At 38.3% G+C, this 12,426-nt stretch overlaps 1 protein-coding gene across 2 annotated transcripts in view; it reads right to left on the bottom strand.

Annotated features, from left to right (window-relative positions):
* The window catches only part of jph2 (junctophilin 2), a 75,214-nt gene extending 65,128 nt beyond the window's left edge, over positions 1 to 10,086 (bottom strand). For both annotated transcript variants that reach the window (XM_039762356.1, XM_039762349.1), the window contains exon 1: positions 9,295 to 10,086. In XM_039762356.1, the coding sequence (XP_039618290.1) occupies positions 9,295 to 9,688 (394 nt within the window). In that variant the 5' untranslated portion in view covers positions 9,689 to 10,086. The remainder of the gene's footprint in view (positions 1 to 9,294) is intronic.
* Positions 10,087 to 12,426: the final 2,340 nt, after the last annotated feature.

Raw genomic sequence — 12,426 nt, 5'->3', positions numbered from 1 at the left:
ACAAATTATTCCATCTCCATGACAGAACAGGGGAATAGGTCTTTCACCCACGTCTGGAGCTAGACAGAATGAAATCAAATAACTAACAGTGAATTTCTCTGTCAAGTCCTTAACAGTGATATTATCAGAAACAAAATGTATTAATTTTCACTTCCTGACTGGTACATGAAAAGCAGCAATTTAACCTGGATGCCAACATGAGCCAGTGTGAATATGTATATGAGTGTGCTCTGCAATAAAATTGCATCCTACTTAGGGATCACGCCCATGTTATGCCAGTTCCTACCTTGGTCATCTCTAGCTCCCCTTGAACCTGTAATAAAAATATGTCACAAAATGTACAGTTTACTGAATAACTGGTGTTTTTTTTTCTTCTTGCCATCTCAAAGATGTGCAGATTAACCATGTTTGAGTGTTAACAAAGACTTCAAAAAGGCCAGACATTAATCTAATGCAAACCACATTGTCTAGGCCTCTCCTTTTAAATGATGAAGCAATCGATTATCTAATTCAATCTGATCAGAAGCCAAACTGGTATAGCATAATACATTTACAGTAATAGCTGAAGTCATAAATTTGAGCTGCCTATACCTAACAGCTGACCACCTGGTTTTGCTGGTTGACCTTTGGCCTGCCCCAACATGTAACCTTCTCACAGCCAACAAAGCTCAGCAGTGAGATATTTTAGAGTGATATCTTCCTCCACAGATGTCTCCAAGGGCTATCCCAGTAGAGCTAAAAAAGGAGCCACCAGATTTACTATATGCAGGCCATTGCATGCCAAGGTGCGGATCAATGTCACATTCCAGATAGACACCGACAAGGAAGGGGCTATAATTAATTACCAAGTTAAGTGTGTTATTTTTATACTGAAATGAGCAGTGCAGAGTATTTTTAAATTATTTAATTTGAATGTTTCTAAGATTTGTACAAACTTTAAATCAAATACATTTTTAACATGAACACTGTATACACCCATAGCGTTAATTATCCTGCCACTCAGATTATGAAGTGATTTTCTTTTCAGATATTGTAATAGATCAATGTCCCAACTCTTAGGTTACAGAAGCATATTTTGTGCTGTCCTATAGCAACCTATCATATTAATATTAGAGTATATTGTCCAGGATTAGTCTTAACAGTACTAGATACTGTAAAACTCTGCCTCTATTAGTGTTACCTTGGCATGGATGTGAGAAGGAGGAATTTGGCACCCTCAATTGGCTAACATATTTTTATCCACATGTCACAGTGTAGTACATATCTGCTGTGTTCCACATGTAGTGCTGTAAATAGTGTCTTATGAAGGTGAAATACTCCTTTTATCCCACTGAAAATGACACACTGGTGTGAAGGTGAATCAGAGTTTACTGTGACTCCTTACGTCTATCCATGGTAAGACCAAGCAACTCATTTTCCTAAGTTTTGTAAAAAGACGATTTTGTAATGCCCGATGACCATATTTATTGAGATAAGAAAAAGCTGATACAATAAAAGACTGTTTGGCCCCTACATGACAAATGTATTGCCATTCATATAACTTTTTCAAAATATCTTCAGATGGAGATTTATGATCCCCAAAGTCATACTTTCTATAACACTCCTTGGTAACTTATTCCATGTATGTATGGTTATGGTGTGAAAAAAGTAATGTTAGTTTGAAATTTACTCTTAATCCACCATCCTATCTGTAACCCAGTATTCTTGCTGATTTTCTCATTTTAACATAACAGTTGGCATTAACCCTCCTGACTTCTTTTACATTTTCAGTTTTACTTAAGTCCCCTCTTAACCCTTGTTTGCTAAACTCTTCAAAGCACCTACCTCATCTTCTTAGACTCTTCTCTTGTTTCCTCTAGCTCTGCTATTTTCTTTCTGCACTCTGAACACCAAAACTGCACATAATATTACAGACGAGGCCTCACTAAGAAGTTATTTATACAGCTTGACATAACATCCCTTGACTTATATCCAAACAAGGATGCTACGTAACCCATCATTCTCTGAGCCTTCTTAATTTATTCTGAACACTTGCGTACATGAATTTCAGATCTTTAAAGTGGTAGCAGTTAAACTAACTGGGCTAATGGAGGCATCACTCATACTCTTTTAAGTTGTGTTCCTCAAAACAGTTTCACTTGAGCTAGTAGACTCTTTCTCTCTTCCATGAATCTTAACCTATGCTTGGAAAGAATCTTAAAACTTTCAAATGAATTATTGAATATGACTGACACATTGGATAATGCGACTGCCTTACAACTCCAAAGCCTTGGGTTGCATATGTTGCTGCTCACCTGCCTATCTGTTCTCCCCTCGTGTTTCTTCTGGTTAATCCAGGCTACTCCCACATTCTAAAGATGAAACATAAACTGGCAACTTTAAAATGTCCTGGTTCAACTGAGAATGGGTAAGCAATCCGTAACAGAGCTTACTCACATACATACCCACAGTGGGCTAATTTCTAGTTGCAAAAGAAATCTAATACATGCAAAAAATGTGTTGGGAATGGACAAACTCCACCTGGATAGCAATTTAATGTGGAATTCAGACCCAGAACTCGGAATTCATTAGGCAGCAGTAGTAACCACTGTATTACCCCCCGAGGTGTGATAATGTCCAATTTTAAGTAACATTTACAAAGAAACTAATTACACATTGACATTAAAACATTGAAATAACCAGCTCAATGCAATTTGGCACCCTCATCTAAAATAACAAAGGTAGATCCCACTATAAAACATCTTTTTGTGTCATTGTTAAATTTGAAAATGTCCATAAATGGAACACAAAAATAGAAAGACACTGCAGTTTAGATCTAGATAATTTTAGTATATTTATAACCAATGCTCTTAGACAGAACTGGACAAGTTAGTATATGTTTATTTCCACCCATCTATTATCCAACCCGCTGTATCCTAACTATACAGGGTCACAGGGGTCTGCTGGAGGCAATCCCAGCCAACACAGGGCACAAGGCAGGAAACAAACCCTGAGCAGGGAGCCAGTCCACCGCAGGGCGCACTCACTAGGGACAATTTAGGATCGCCAATGCACCTAACCTGCATGCCTTTGGACTGTGGCAGGAAACCGGAGCACCTGGAGGAAACCCATGCAGACACAGGGAGAACATGCAAATTCCATGCAGGAAGGACCCGGGAAGCGAACCCAGGTCTCCTAACTGCGAGGCAGCACCTAACAGCGCTACCATGTTGCCTATATGTCTATTTTTATATCAATATTACTTTATGCCTCTGAAAGAATTAAAGGTTAATAATTGTTATTTTGGTGTAACAGAAAATGGCACCTAGGGAATACATTTTTGTAAATCTCTTAAATAGCCTTAAGTTGTGGAGGAAAAGCAAGTGCTTCATTTACAACCCGATAAGCCAAGACACTTGACTCAATTACTAATTCCTTATGTTGCTCACCATATTTTCCCTCTGTAACAATTCAATTAGACTGTCTTTGTATAGCACCTTTCACAGCTTCCACCATACCAAGCCATTTTACAGCATCTATCTATCTATCTATCTATCTATCTATCTATCTATCTATCTATCTATCTATCTATCTATCTATCTATCTATCTATCTATCTATCCAAACAATAGTGATACTCAGGGCAGGACCTCCAGAGTGTCCTGGCATCAAAAATGAGGACATATTCTGAATGCCCAATAATGATTGTGTGTCTTATACTGCAGTGATGACTGAAACTGGGTGTTTTTTTATTTCAATTTTGTTTCATTCCCACCTAGACCTAAATAAATTTTCTGATTATAACTCACAAATTTGCTATTTACCAAATACCATTATCCAAAGTTAGCCTCAAATGAAACCCTCTTAAACAAACTTCATTTTATAAGACACTGTGTTATATGAATACTATCAGAAAATCATTTATTGGTACCGTATCAAGCAAGTATAAGACACTGATAAAATGTAAGCATTGGCAAGTTAATGGGCTAGTAACCCACTAGTTCACAATTCATGACCTTTATTACTTGAAAACTCTCATTAAGAATAAAGTGTTGTGAACTAGAGGCCATGTCACATTACTTGTCTTTCCCAACGATCTTCAGTATATTAGTAGATTGGGGACAATTGCGGTATGGTCCTGTGACGACCAGTTGTGAAGTTTCACATACCCAGAGGCTCAGTTCAACCAGTCTGTGTGTGACTCACCTGACAAAGTCTAACTTGTCTTAAGTTCTGTGTGTGTGAGAGCTAAGTAATGAGCGCTTACCCGGGGGTACAACGTATAAACTGTAATGTAGCAACAAGGAATAAGGAACAATGGTATTTTGGAATTCACAAACAAAAGAGAGAATTGTGCATCTGATGACACATATCTTACATATTATTGCAGAATGGGCAAAAGAGAAAATGGCAGGGATTGCAGCAGACCTTGCTGTACCTATAAAACCTTCACATACATTAAAATTCTGCCAGGCACCACATTACTGGCTGTTAGAATAAGAGTTGAAATTGTGATACTTTGGAAATGTGAAACTGCTGGAAAGTTGTCAAGCAATCATTTAATTTGACATACTCTGACATTTCTTGTAGTGTAATATGTCATACTCACATGACAAGATTAGGAAGTGTAGAATGACACCACCTCTAACTAGAAGTCATGTAATGTGACATTGACTTAAACAGGCTATCAGCGTGATAAGTACAATATTTTCAGCACCCAGATGACCAGCCTTTAATCGACTAAGCCATGGCAGACCAGATCTCAATTAATTTAACAGGTGCCCAGTTAATTTCAGATGAACACAGTTTAAGGTAAATTATGTTGTAAAATATGAGAAACTCCAAATATCAAAAGTGATGAGCTTAGAAGAAATTTGATGGGGAATTCGAAGAGGGAATTTGGCTACTGAAAGTGTCACAATAAAAGAATTTATTGTTTTGAGAAATGAGAGAGCATAAGGATAAGGTGGCCCTGATTCACGGGAGTAATTTTCACAGAAAGAAATGAACAGAGAAAGTGACAGACTGATATCCAGAAACAAAAAGACAGGGGGCAGTGCCAGAACATGTGTAGGAAGGAAGCAGACAAAAGGAAAGAACAAAGGTGACAAAATGGATCAGAAGTAGAGACCCATTAAAAATTGTTTTCAAGAAGAGTGATAAAGTCTATAAATGATTTTAAGTTGTGTGAATTGATATGTGGAATAGAATCTAACCAGCATGAATATATTGTGCAAGGAAAGATGGGAAGTCATTTCAGAGAGATCACTGGACACGTGACAAATTTGGTAGGTTTATAGGATGATTTCAGATGATAGTGGAAAAAGTGGAAACAGGCTTCTTCTTAGGTGAAAATGAATGAAATAGTGAATAAGAAGAGTGCAAAGAAAGTGCTTCAGGTAAAGAGATGTCACATATCCTGAACACTGACCAGACTTGCAAGAAGACCAATAAAATATGAGCTAGGAGGATTAAAATTAGTCTGTAAATACCGGAACATTGGAAGATCCAAGTTGTCAAACAAGTTGTCAAGGAAGCCAACCTTGAAGTGCTGCCAAGGTGGAAAAATGCATGTCCTACCACCAACTGAAAGATCGGAATGCAATTATGCCATCTCATGGAGGAAGCAGTAAGCTACTCAATATGGTCCCTTAAATCAATTGTGTAGGATAAGAGAGGCCCTATAAACAGCCTGGATAATTTTAAAGAGACTAATAACAAACCTTTTAAATATAGCAGGAAGATCAAAATGAATTTAATGAGAAGACATAATGGAGGATGGAAGATGGGATGAACAACCAATGCTATGTTCACGTACTACCAGTAAATATGAGTTTCCAGATGGGAAATTCCACATCAATGTCCTATGAACGCTAAGCTACAAGTCAAACAATTTAGAGAAAACTAAACTACCTAAGTAATATTATTTCTGTTACATTATTCTTTCATTTCATTTTAAATATTGCCTGAGAGTAAATGACAGATTTTGGTTCGCAGTACATGTTTGATTATATATTTATTTTACTTTAAGGCTTTTTCAAATATTTTCATATTTATCAGATGCTCAGAAAGTCCATGCTTGCTGTGAAACTGTTAGAAATGTAAAATTCAGTGGACCAATTACTGGATACACATGCCATATGTTTGCATGTAAAATAGCATATAATTCAATGTTATTACATAGTTATAGCAATGCAGATGAATATATTTACTTTAAAATAATATGTAGCAAGTTGTGAAATAATGCTCACATTAGCCAATTGTATAAAATAAACTTCACATTTTTCTAAAAAGTCCAACCAGAAATTCACATGAATGGACTGTAGTAGGTAGCTGAAATGTCCCAAGATTGAATTGAACTCTGTAAACTACAAGAGCATGTGAATGCAATATTATCAGCTATTTAAATGAGTGATAATCAGTACTGTATTCCATCCAGTAAAGCCACTTGTGGGCTGCATTATCCAATATCCAAGCTTAATACAATGGACGAGTCTCTGCTCTCCATAAACAGTGGGAATTACCATGCTGCAATAAATGGCTAGGTGTCCACACGATGAATTTAATAAAGTGATAAACTATGAGAAGGATCCTAATTTGGCCTTGGTTACTGCACAGTGTGATGCAACTGATACCCAACTGAGAACACCAAAAATCTAGTAGCACCTAACTGAAATTGCTTCCACCATTGTTCTACTACCAGAGATGAAGAATGCTATATGTTCTGAGGTCAGTCCTTGGCAGCGACAGACTGGGACATTTGGTGGAAATTTTATGCATGTGAGACTATAACCCCAAAGTAGTGAATCTCTTTAATTATTTGTACATGTGCTATTACAACTGAAATCAGTCTATGGTTACAAAGTAAACAATGTTGTATTATATGATTAGTTACCTAAAAGCTAAGCAGACCAAATTGCTGCTTGAGAAAAAAAATTCCTCATTGAGATCCTGAGTTCAAAAAGAAGTATATGGAATGAGAAGAAGGTCTGAAATGCCTGTTGGGTTGTGATGAATTGTGGTGGACATTTTTTTTTCTTCATCCACTGATGCCATCTATGCCATGAATTAAATGGCTCTGCATAATCATCCTATCATTTCTGAAGTGATTTTGCTTGTGTCCAATTCCAGCCTCATGGTGGTTCCTATTCATGTCTTAAATATGCCCTTCTTTTTAGCTGGCTGTTTTTGTAAAAATGCAGCCAGATGATTGAATTAACAATACCTTCAGTCCATGATCTATGAACATAACAGGAATTAAAGTGTAGCTTCAACATGCACGACTACAACATGGAATGGGCTTGTCATTATTTGCTTTACTGATGTAAATATTTAAATTTCTATCACTAAATGTAAATGTAAATACTGCTTCAGTATGGAAGGCTACTATGAAATGACATATATAGAGTATACAGAGTATACAAGGCAAATATCTGCTTTAAGAATGAAAGAAGCAAATGTACTTCATTACAACCACTATTTCTTTTTATCCTTGTCCTTTGCTATGATAATGTGCCCAGTACTACATCTAAGTTGAAGTGATCTCACCATTTTTTGGAATGATCCTTTTTACAGGTTTGTCCTGTATTGAGAGATGCCAATTAATTAAAGCTGAGAAGTGGGATGGACTTGGGAATTGTCCTTTTGCATATGTCTCCTTCTTGTTACTTTGGCTGTGACAGGCCCAATGATGTCTGCACTAGAATATAACTTCACAGATGGCACCAGAGGAACACTTTACTATCAAGCCAAGAACCAAAGAAGTGGTAAAATTGCACTTGTGGCTGTGTTCCTTGTACAGTTGCTGCAATCTGCTATGTCTGAATTTACTAAAAGGTTAAATAAGAAAATGATGGCTGCTTTGAAGTGATTTCACTTTGAAGCCTATTTTAAAAGGCAAACTAATTCAATTTAAAGCCTTATCCAAGGGACATTAAATGATCTAGCTTATATTGTTTTTTTCACGGCATACTCCTTCACAACAGGATTGAAATGATATGCCAAGTATTGCAAGCTAAGCTCATGCAGCCACTGGAGAGATGGTCTCCTCTTGCTCATTAAATACCTCAAATTGTTGCTCTAATGAAATGTACAGATAAAAACATTTAAGCCTGAGTGCTATCTCAATGTACCTTTCAATCTCAATTCAGTCCTGGAATCAGGCTTCCTGTACTTATTTTGATGATTCCAGCAAAAACTATGATTTACAAAGTGTACAGTTCATCAGCTCTAACATTAAACACATTATTCTTTTAAATTTTTAGCATGGAAAAAAATGATATGTGTTTTTGCATTTTATATATGTAAATCATATGTATGTATATCATTTATGTAATATGTAGTTCTATGCTTATAAAATAAAAAGACTGTTAGAAATTCAATGTTGCAATCGATCTTAAGCTTTCATTATGTGTGTGTGTCAAATAACACTTTGTGTAACACTTTTTAATTGTTTGAGCATGGATGAATGTTTTTCTTGGGATGCTTATACAAAATGCACTATTCTTAAACCCACCCACCATTATTAAACTACTGCCCAATGCAGAAATCCTTTTAACACACAAACACACCCACACATTCAGTCACTCTCACTCGGGGCCAATTTAGAATTGCCGTTTAACCCAAATTGCATGACTTTGAAATTTGGATGGGGAGGTCAGCGGCTGAGTGATATGGTGACTAACCCACACAGACATGCAGTGCATATGCAACCTTGTCACAAAAAGTGAATGGGATAATTAATAAACAGAACATGTATACATGTGTTTGCATAGCCATTTGTATATATACTTTCAAATATACTGCAAATTAAATGCAAATATAATATATGTAATCAGAATGGAGTAATTTATTTTCAAGACATTACATTCATTTAATATTAAAAAAAAACATTAAACCCTGCACATGTGCTATTGTGTCACGTAAATCAGAACACTATGCCACAGGGTACACTGAGACCACAGCAAGTGCACATGCAAAAAAGCTTTCTCTTAAATCAGGAAAAAAACAAAAATCTGAAAACGAGCAAAGAAGATTTTTTAGTGTATTAGTTGATAACAATGCAGTATGTTAGTACTAGAAAGCCATCTGGTCAGTTGTGTAATACGTAGTCCAAGACTGACGTCACAACTACTTGCCTTTCTATACCACACGTCGATATTGCTACATATTAGTACTGTGATCGCTGTCATACCAGGGCGATCACCACGCACTGAGACAAGCGTTGAATCGGGCATGACGTGGAATCCAATGACTTCAAAGCAAGCAAGCAGGTCACTTAAGCTAAGTAAGCCTATCTTATAATGTTCACACATACCTCCATCTGCGTAAGTCTCTGTGCCGTAGCCGTCCTGCAGCCCGTTACTCCAGGTGCCTTCGTACTTGGCCCCGCTGCCCTGACTCAGCCGGGTTCCATATCTTCCTTTAAAACCATGCGTCCACTCGCCTTTGTAGACCCAACGTCCTTTGGTTTCGACGCCTAGACCGTGGCGTTTGCCTTGAGACCAGTACCCTTCGTAGGTGTTTCCACTTGGCCAGGTATACACCCCGACCACCTCGAAGCCGTAATTCCAGGAGCCCGAGTATTCCCCTTGACCTTTGGGGCCAGTACAGATGCCATGTCCATGTGCCTTTCCGCCCTCCCAGCCTCCGCAGTAGGCACCGCCGTCATCAAACTCGAAGCGCCCCCCGCTCATGGCGCCTTGGGACATGGGCTGTCCAGGGTACGAAGAGGGTCCTTTCTAAAGGGCAGGAGGAGGTGGAGTGGTAAGTCTGGGGGGCGGTGGGCTTGGCATGTGCAGTAGCCCTAATTCGTGTTCCGTGATCCGCTGGATCCGTTTAGACCTACTGGAACACTCTGCCAAACAGGAGTTTGAAGTTGCAGCTACACATTGTTACGCACTCCTTGCCGTTGTCTTCTTATACTCATTGTTTTAGCTGGAAACAGTTTCAGAAAGTTTCGCCTAACTTCAGAATGGCAACAATTGTAGGAGCTCCAACTCGCTCAGCTCCTTCAGCGGTGGTCTGCATGGCACGCGGCTGAGGGCTCCTTCCAGGCTTTCAAATGTTTTAAGTTTTCCTTCCTTCCTTCCTCCTCTCCCTCCGTCTCTTTCCCAGACAAGGATGTTGGGAATATTATATGCGACCTAACAAGGCTATCAGATCCCATTCCGCTCCAAAAATAAAGCCCAATCCCAGCCTCTCATCACTGCCATGGGGGCCGGCGGACTGGGCACAGAGCCACGAGAAGCGAGGCTCATCTGTTTGTCAAAATGAGCGTCAGGTTGGCTGGCCCGGGTAGGACAGCTTGTGTTATGACCCGCCACGCTCTTTGGGAACAGTAGAAAGGAAGATCCTCGCAGATGGACCGCAGAACAAACAAACAAACAAACAAAGTACCAGTTCCGCAGTTTGATTTATTTGTATTTATTTTATCAGCTATCTTCTACGTTATTTGCGGTCGTCATACTCAAATGAATCTGCATAAGTTCAGAAAGACGAGTTTTTTTTATCTTTTTTTTTATCTTTTTACTTTGTCCTTAGTTTCAGAAACAGAAATGCCAAACTGCTATTTAATCTCTCATCTTCGAGCATAAACTTCTGGTTTAGCATTATCGTATAATACATTATGGATTGTCATTGCTATATTTTTATATTATATATACAGTATGCGTGTGTGTGTGTGTGTGTGTGTGTGTGTGGGCGTGTGTGCGTGTGTGTGTTTTATTTCCTTAAAACAGTAAATTAGATTGCACCAAATGCTGCCTGCCTTCGGCTGCATAGTGCAAAAGCATTTTTAGTTCAAACAAATTTAATATCCTTTAATTAATTAATATTTAATTAATATAAAGGAAGAATTCACAGTGACTTAACCTGCATTACATATCACTCATAAGTAAAACAATTAAAATACAACCTTTTACTCAAAACGGTCCCAGGTGTTTATTTCATATGCACGCATTAATTCTTTTAATCTTATAATTAGCTTTAACATTCATAAGACATACAGTATCTGGAAATTAATTTATTTATATTTATGATGTTTATTAGTTATTTTCAAAACAATCATGATATTTGAAGTGCAATTTACCATATGCACCGATTTTAAATCAAGGGTGTCACTGTGGCACATTGATTAGAGCTGCTGCTCCACAAGTCCATTTCTTATCTATATGATGTTTGGATATACTCTCCATGTTGGACTTGACTTTCTCTGAATACTTGGATTTTCTGTGATGTGCATTTGGTCAAACTGCTACTCTAAATTGATTAGCTGTGAGTTAGTATGCGCTGCAGCAGACTTGTATCCTGTTCTGATCTGCATCTAGTGCTGCTGAAAATAAGCAATCCCAAAAAGGACAAAAAATAATTGAGAAAATGTATGTATGGATGGTATAAAATAAAGCTGATTATAAATAGAACTTTCTCCAGCCTCACTGAATTTGCTTCATATACAAAAGACATGCACTTTAGAATAATCTACAATTCTAAATGAACCCACTATGAATTATTACACCCTGCAAAGGAATTGCATCCAGTTCAGGTTTGGTTCTTTCAAAGCTGCTAGAATAAGTATGTCAGAAATGGACAAAACAGAATGAGAAAATGGATAGATAGATAGATAGATAGATAGATAGATAGATAGATAGATAGATAGATAGATAGATAGATAGATAGATAGATAGATAGATAGATAGATAGATAGATAGATAGATAGATAGATAGATAGATACATACTGTGGCACTAGTGCTCCCTTGAACCCTCAGGTACAACTCCAGACACCAGGTAAAAGTCCAAGACTTTTTATTTTCTTTTAACACAGTGCACCAAGCACCTTCCACACTACTCATTAATTATAAATCAAATTCAACACTATAATCACTCCTCCTCGCCCAGACACTTTGGTCCTCTACCTCCCAGCACAGCTCAGTGTCTGGACTGGCCCATAGTCCTTTTATAGCCCCTGACCCCGAGGCGTTCCTGTCCAATCAGACCACAGTTCATTATTCCTTCCGGGTCAGGGCAAACAGTCCTTTTCTTCACCCCGGGAGCACATCGTTCCTTCCCGTCACGTGACCGTGACGTACTCCCGGGTTATAGAGCACACAAGAGCCCATGAGCCCCCCTACAGCGACTCCCAGTGGTCCCCAAGGTATCCAGCAGGGCTGTGTAAAAACACTACAAAGTCCATAAGGCCCTGCTGGACCTCAGGGCACGATCCTGCTGTCAGGAGAGCTCCTCCTGGCGGCCTGGGGGTGAGGACCAGCATGGGAAGCCGGCAGTCCTCCACAATACATAATATTAATTAGGCTGTTAACACAGTGCTGCTTCCTTACATTCTTGACTTGGAATTTGCCCTTGCAGTCTTTGCCCAAGTGGACGTTCTATGGGTACTCTGGATTCTTCCACATCCCAATATGTGTAAAGTTAATGTGTGACTGTAAACTA

The sequence above is a fragment of the Polypterus senegalus genome, chromosome 1, assembly GCF_016835505.1.
Source record: "Polypterus senegalus isolate Bchr_013 chromosome 1, ASM1683550v1, whole genome shotgun sequence".
NCBI lineage: Eukaryota > Metazoa > Chordata > Cladistia > Polypteriformes > Polypteridae > Polypterus > Polypterus senegalus.
This window is presented reverse-complemented; position numbering and strand designations above follow the sequence as displayed.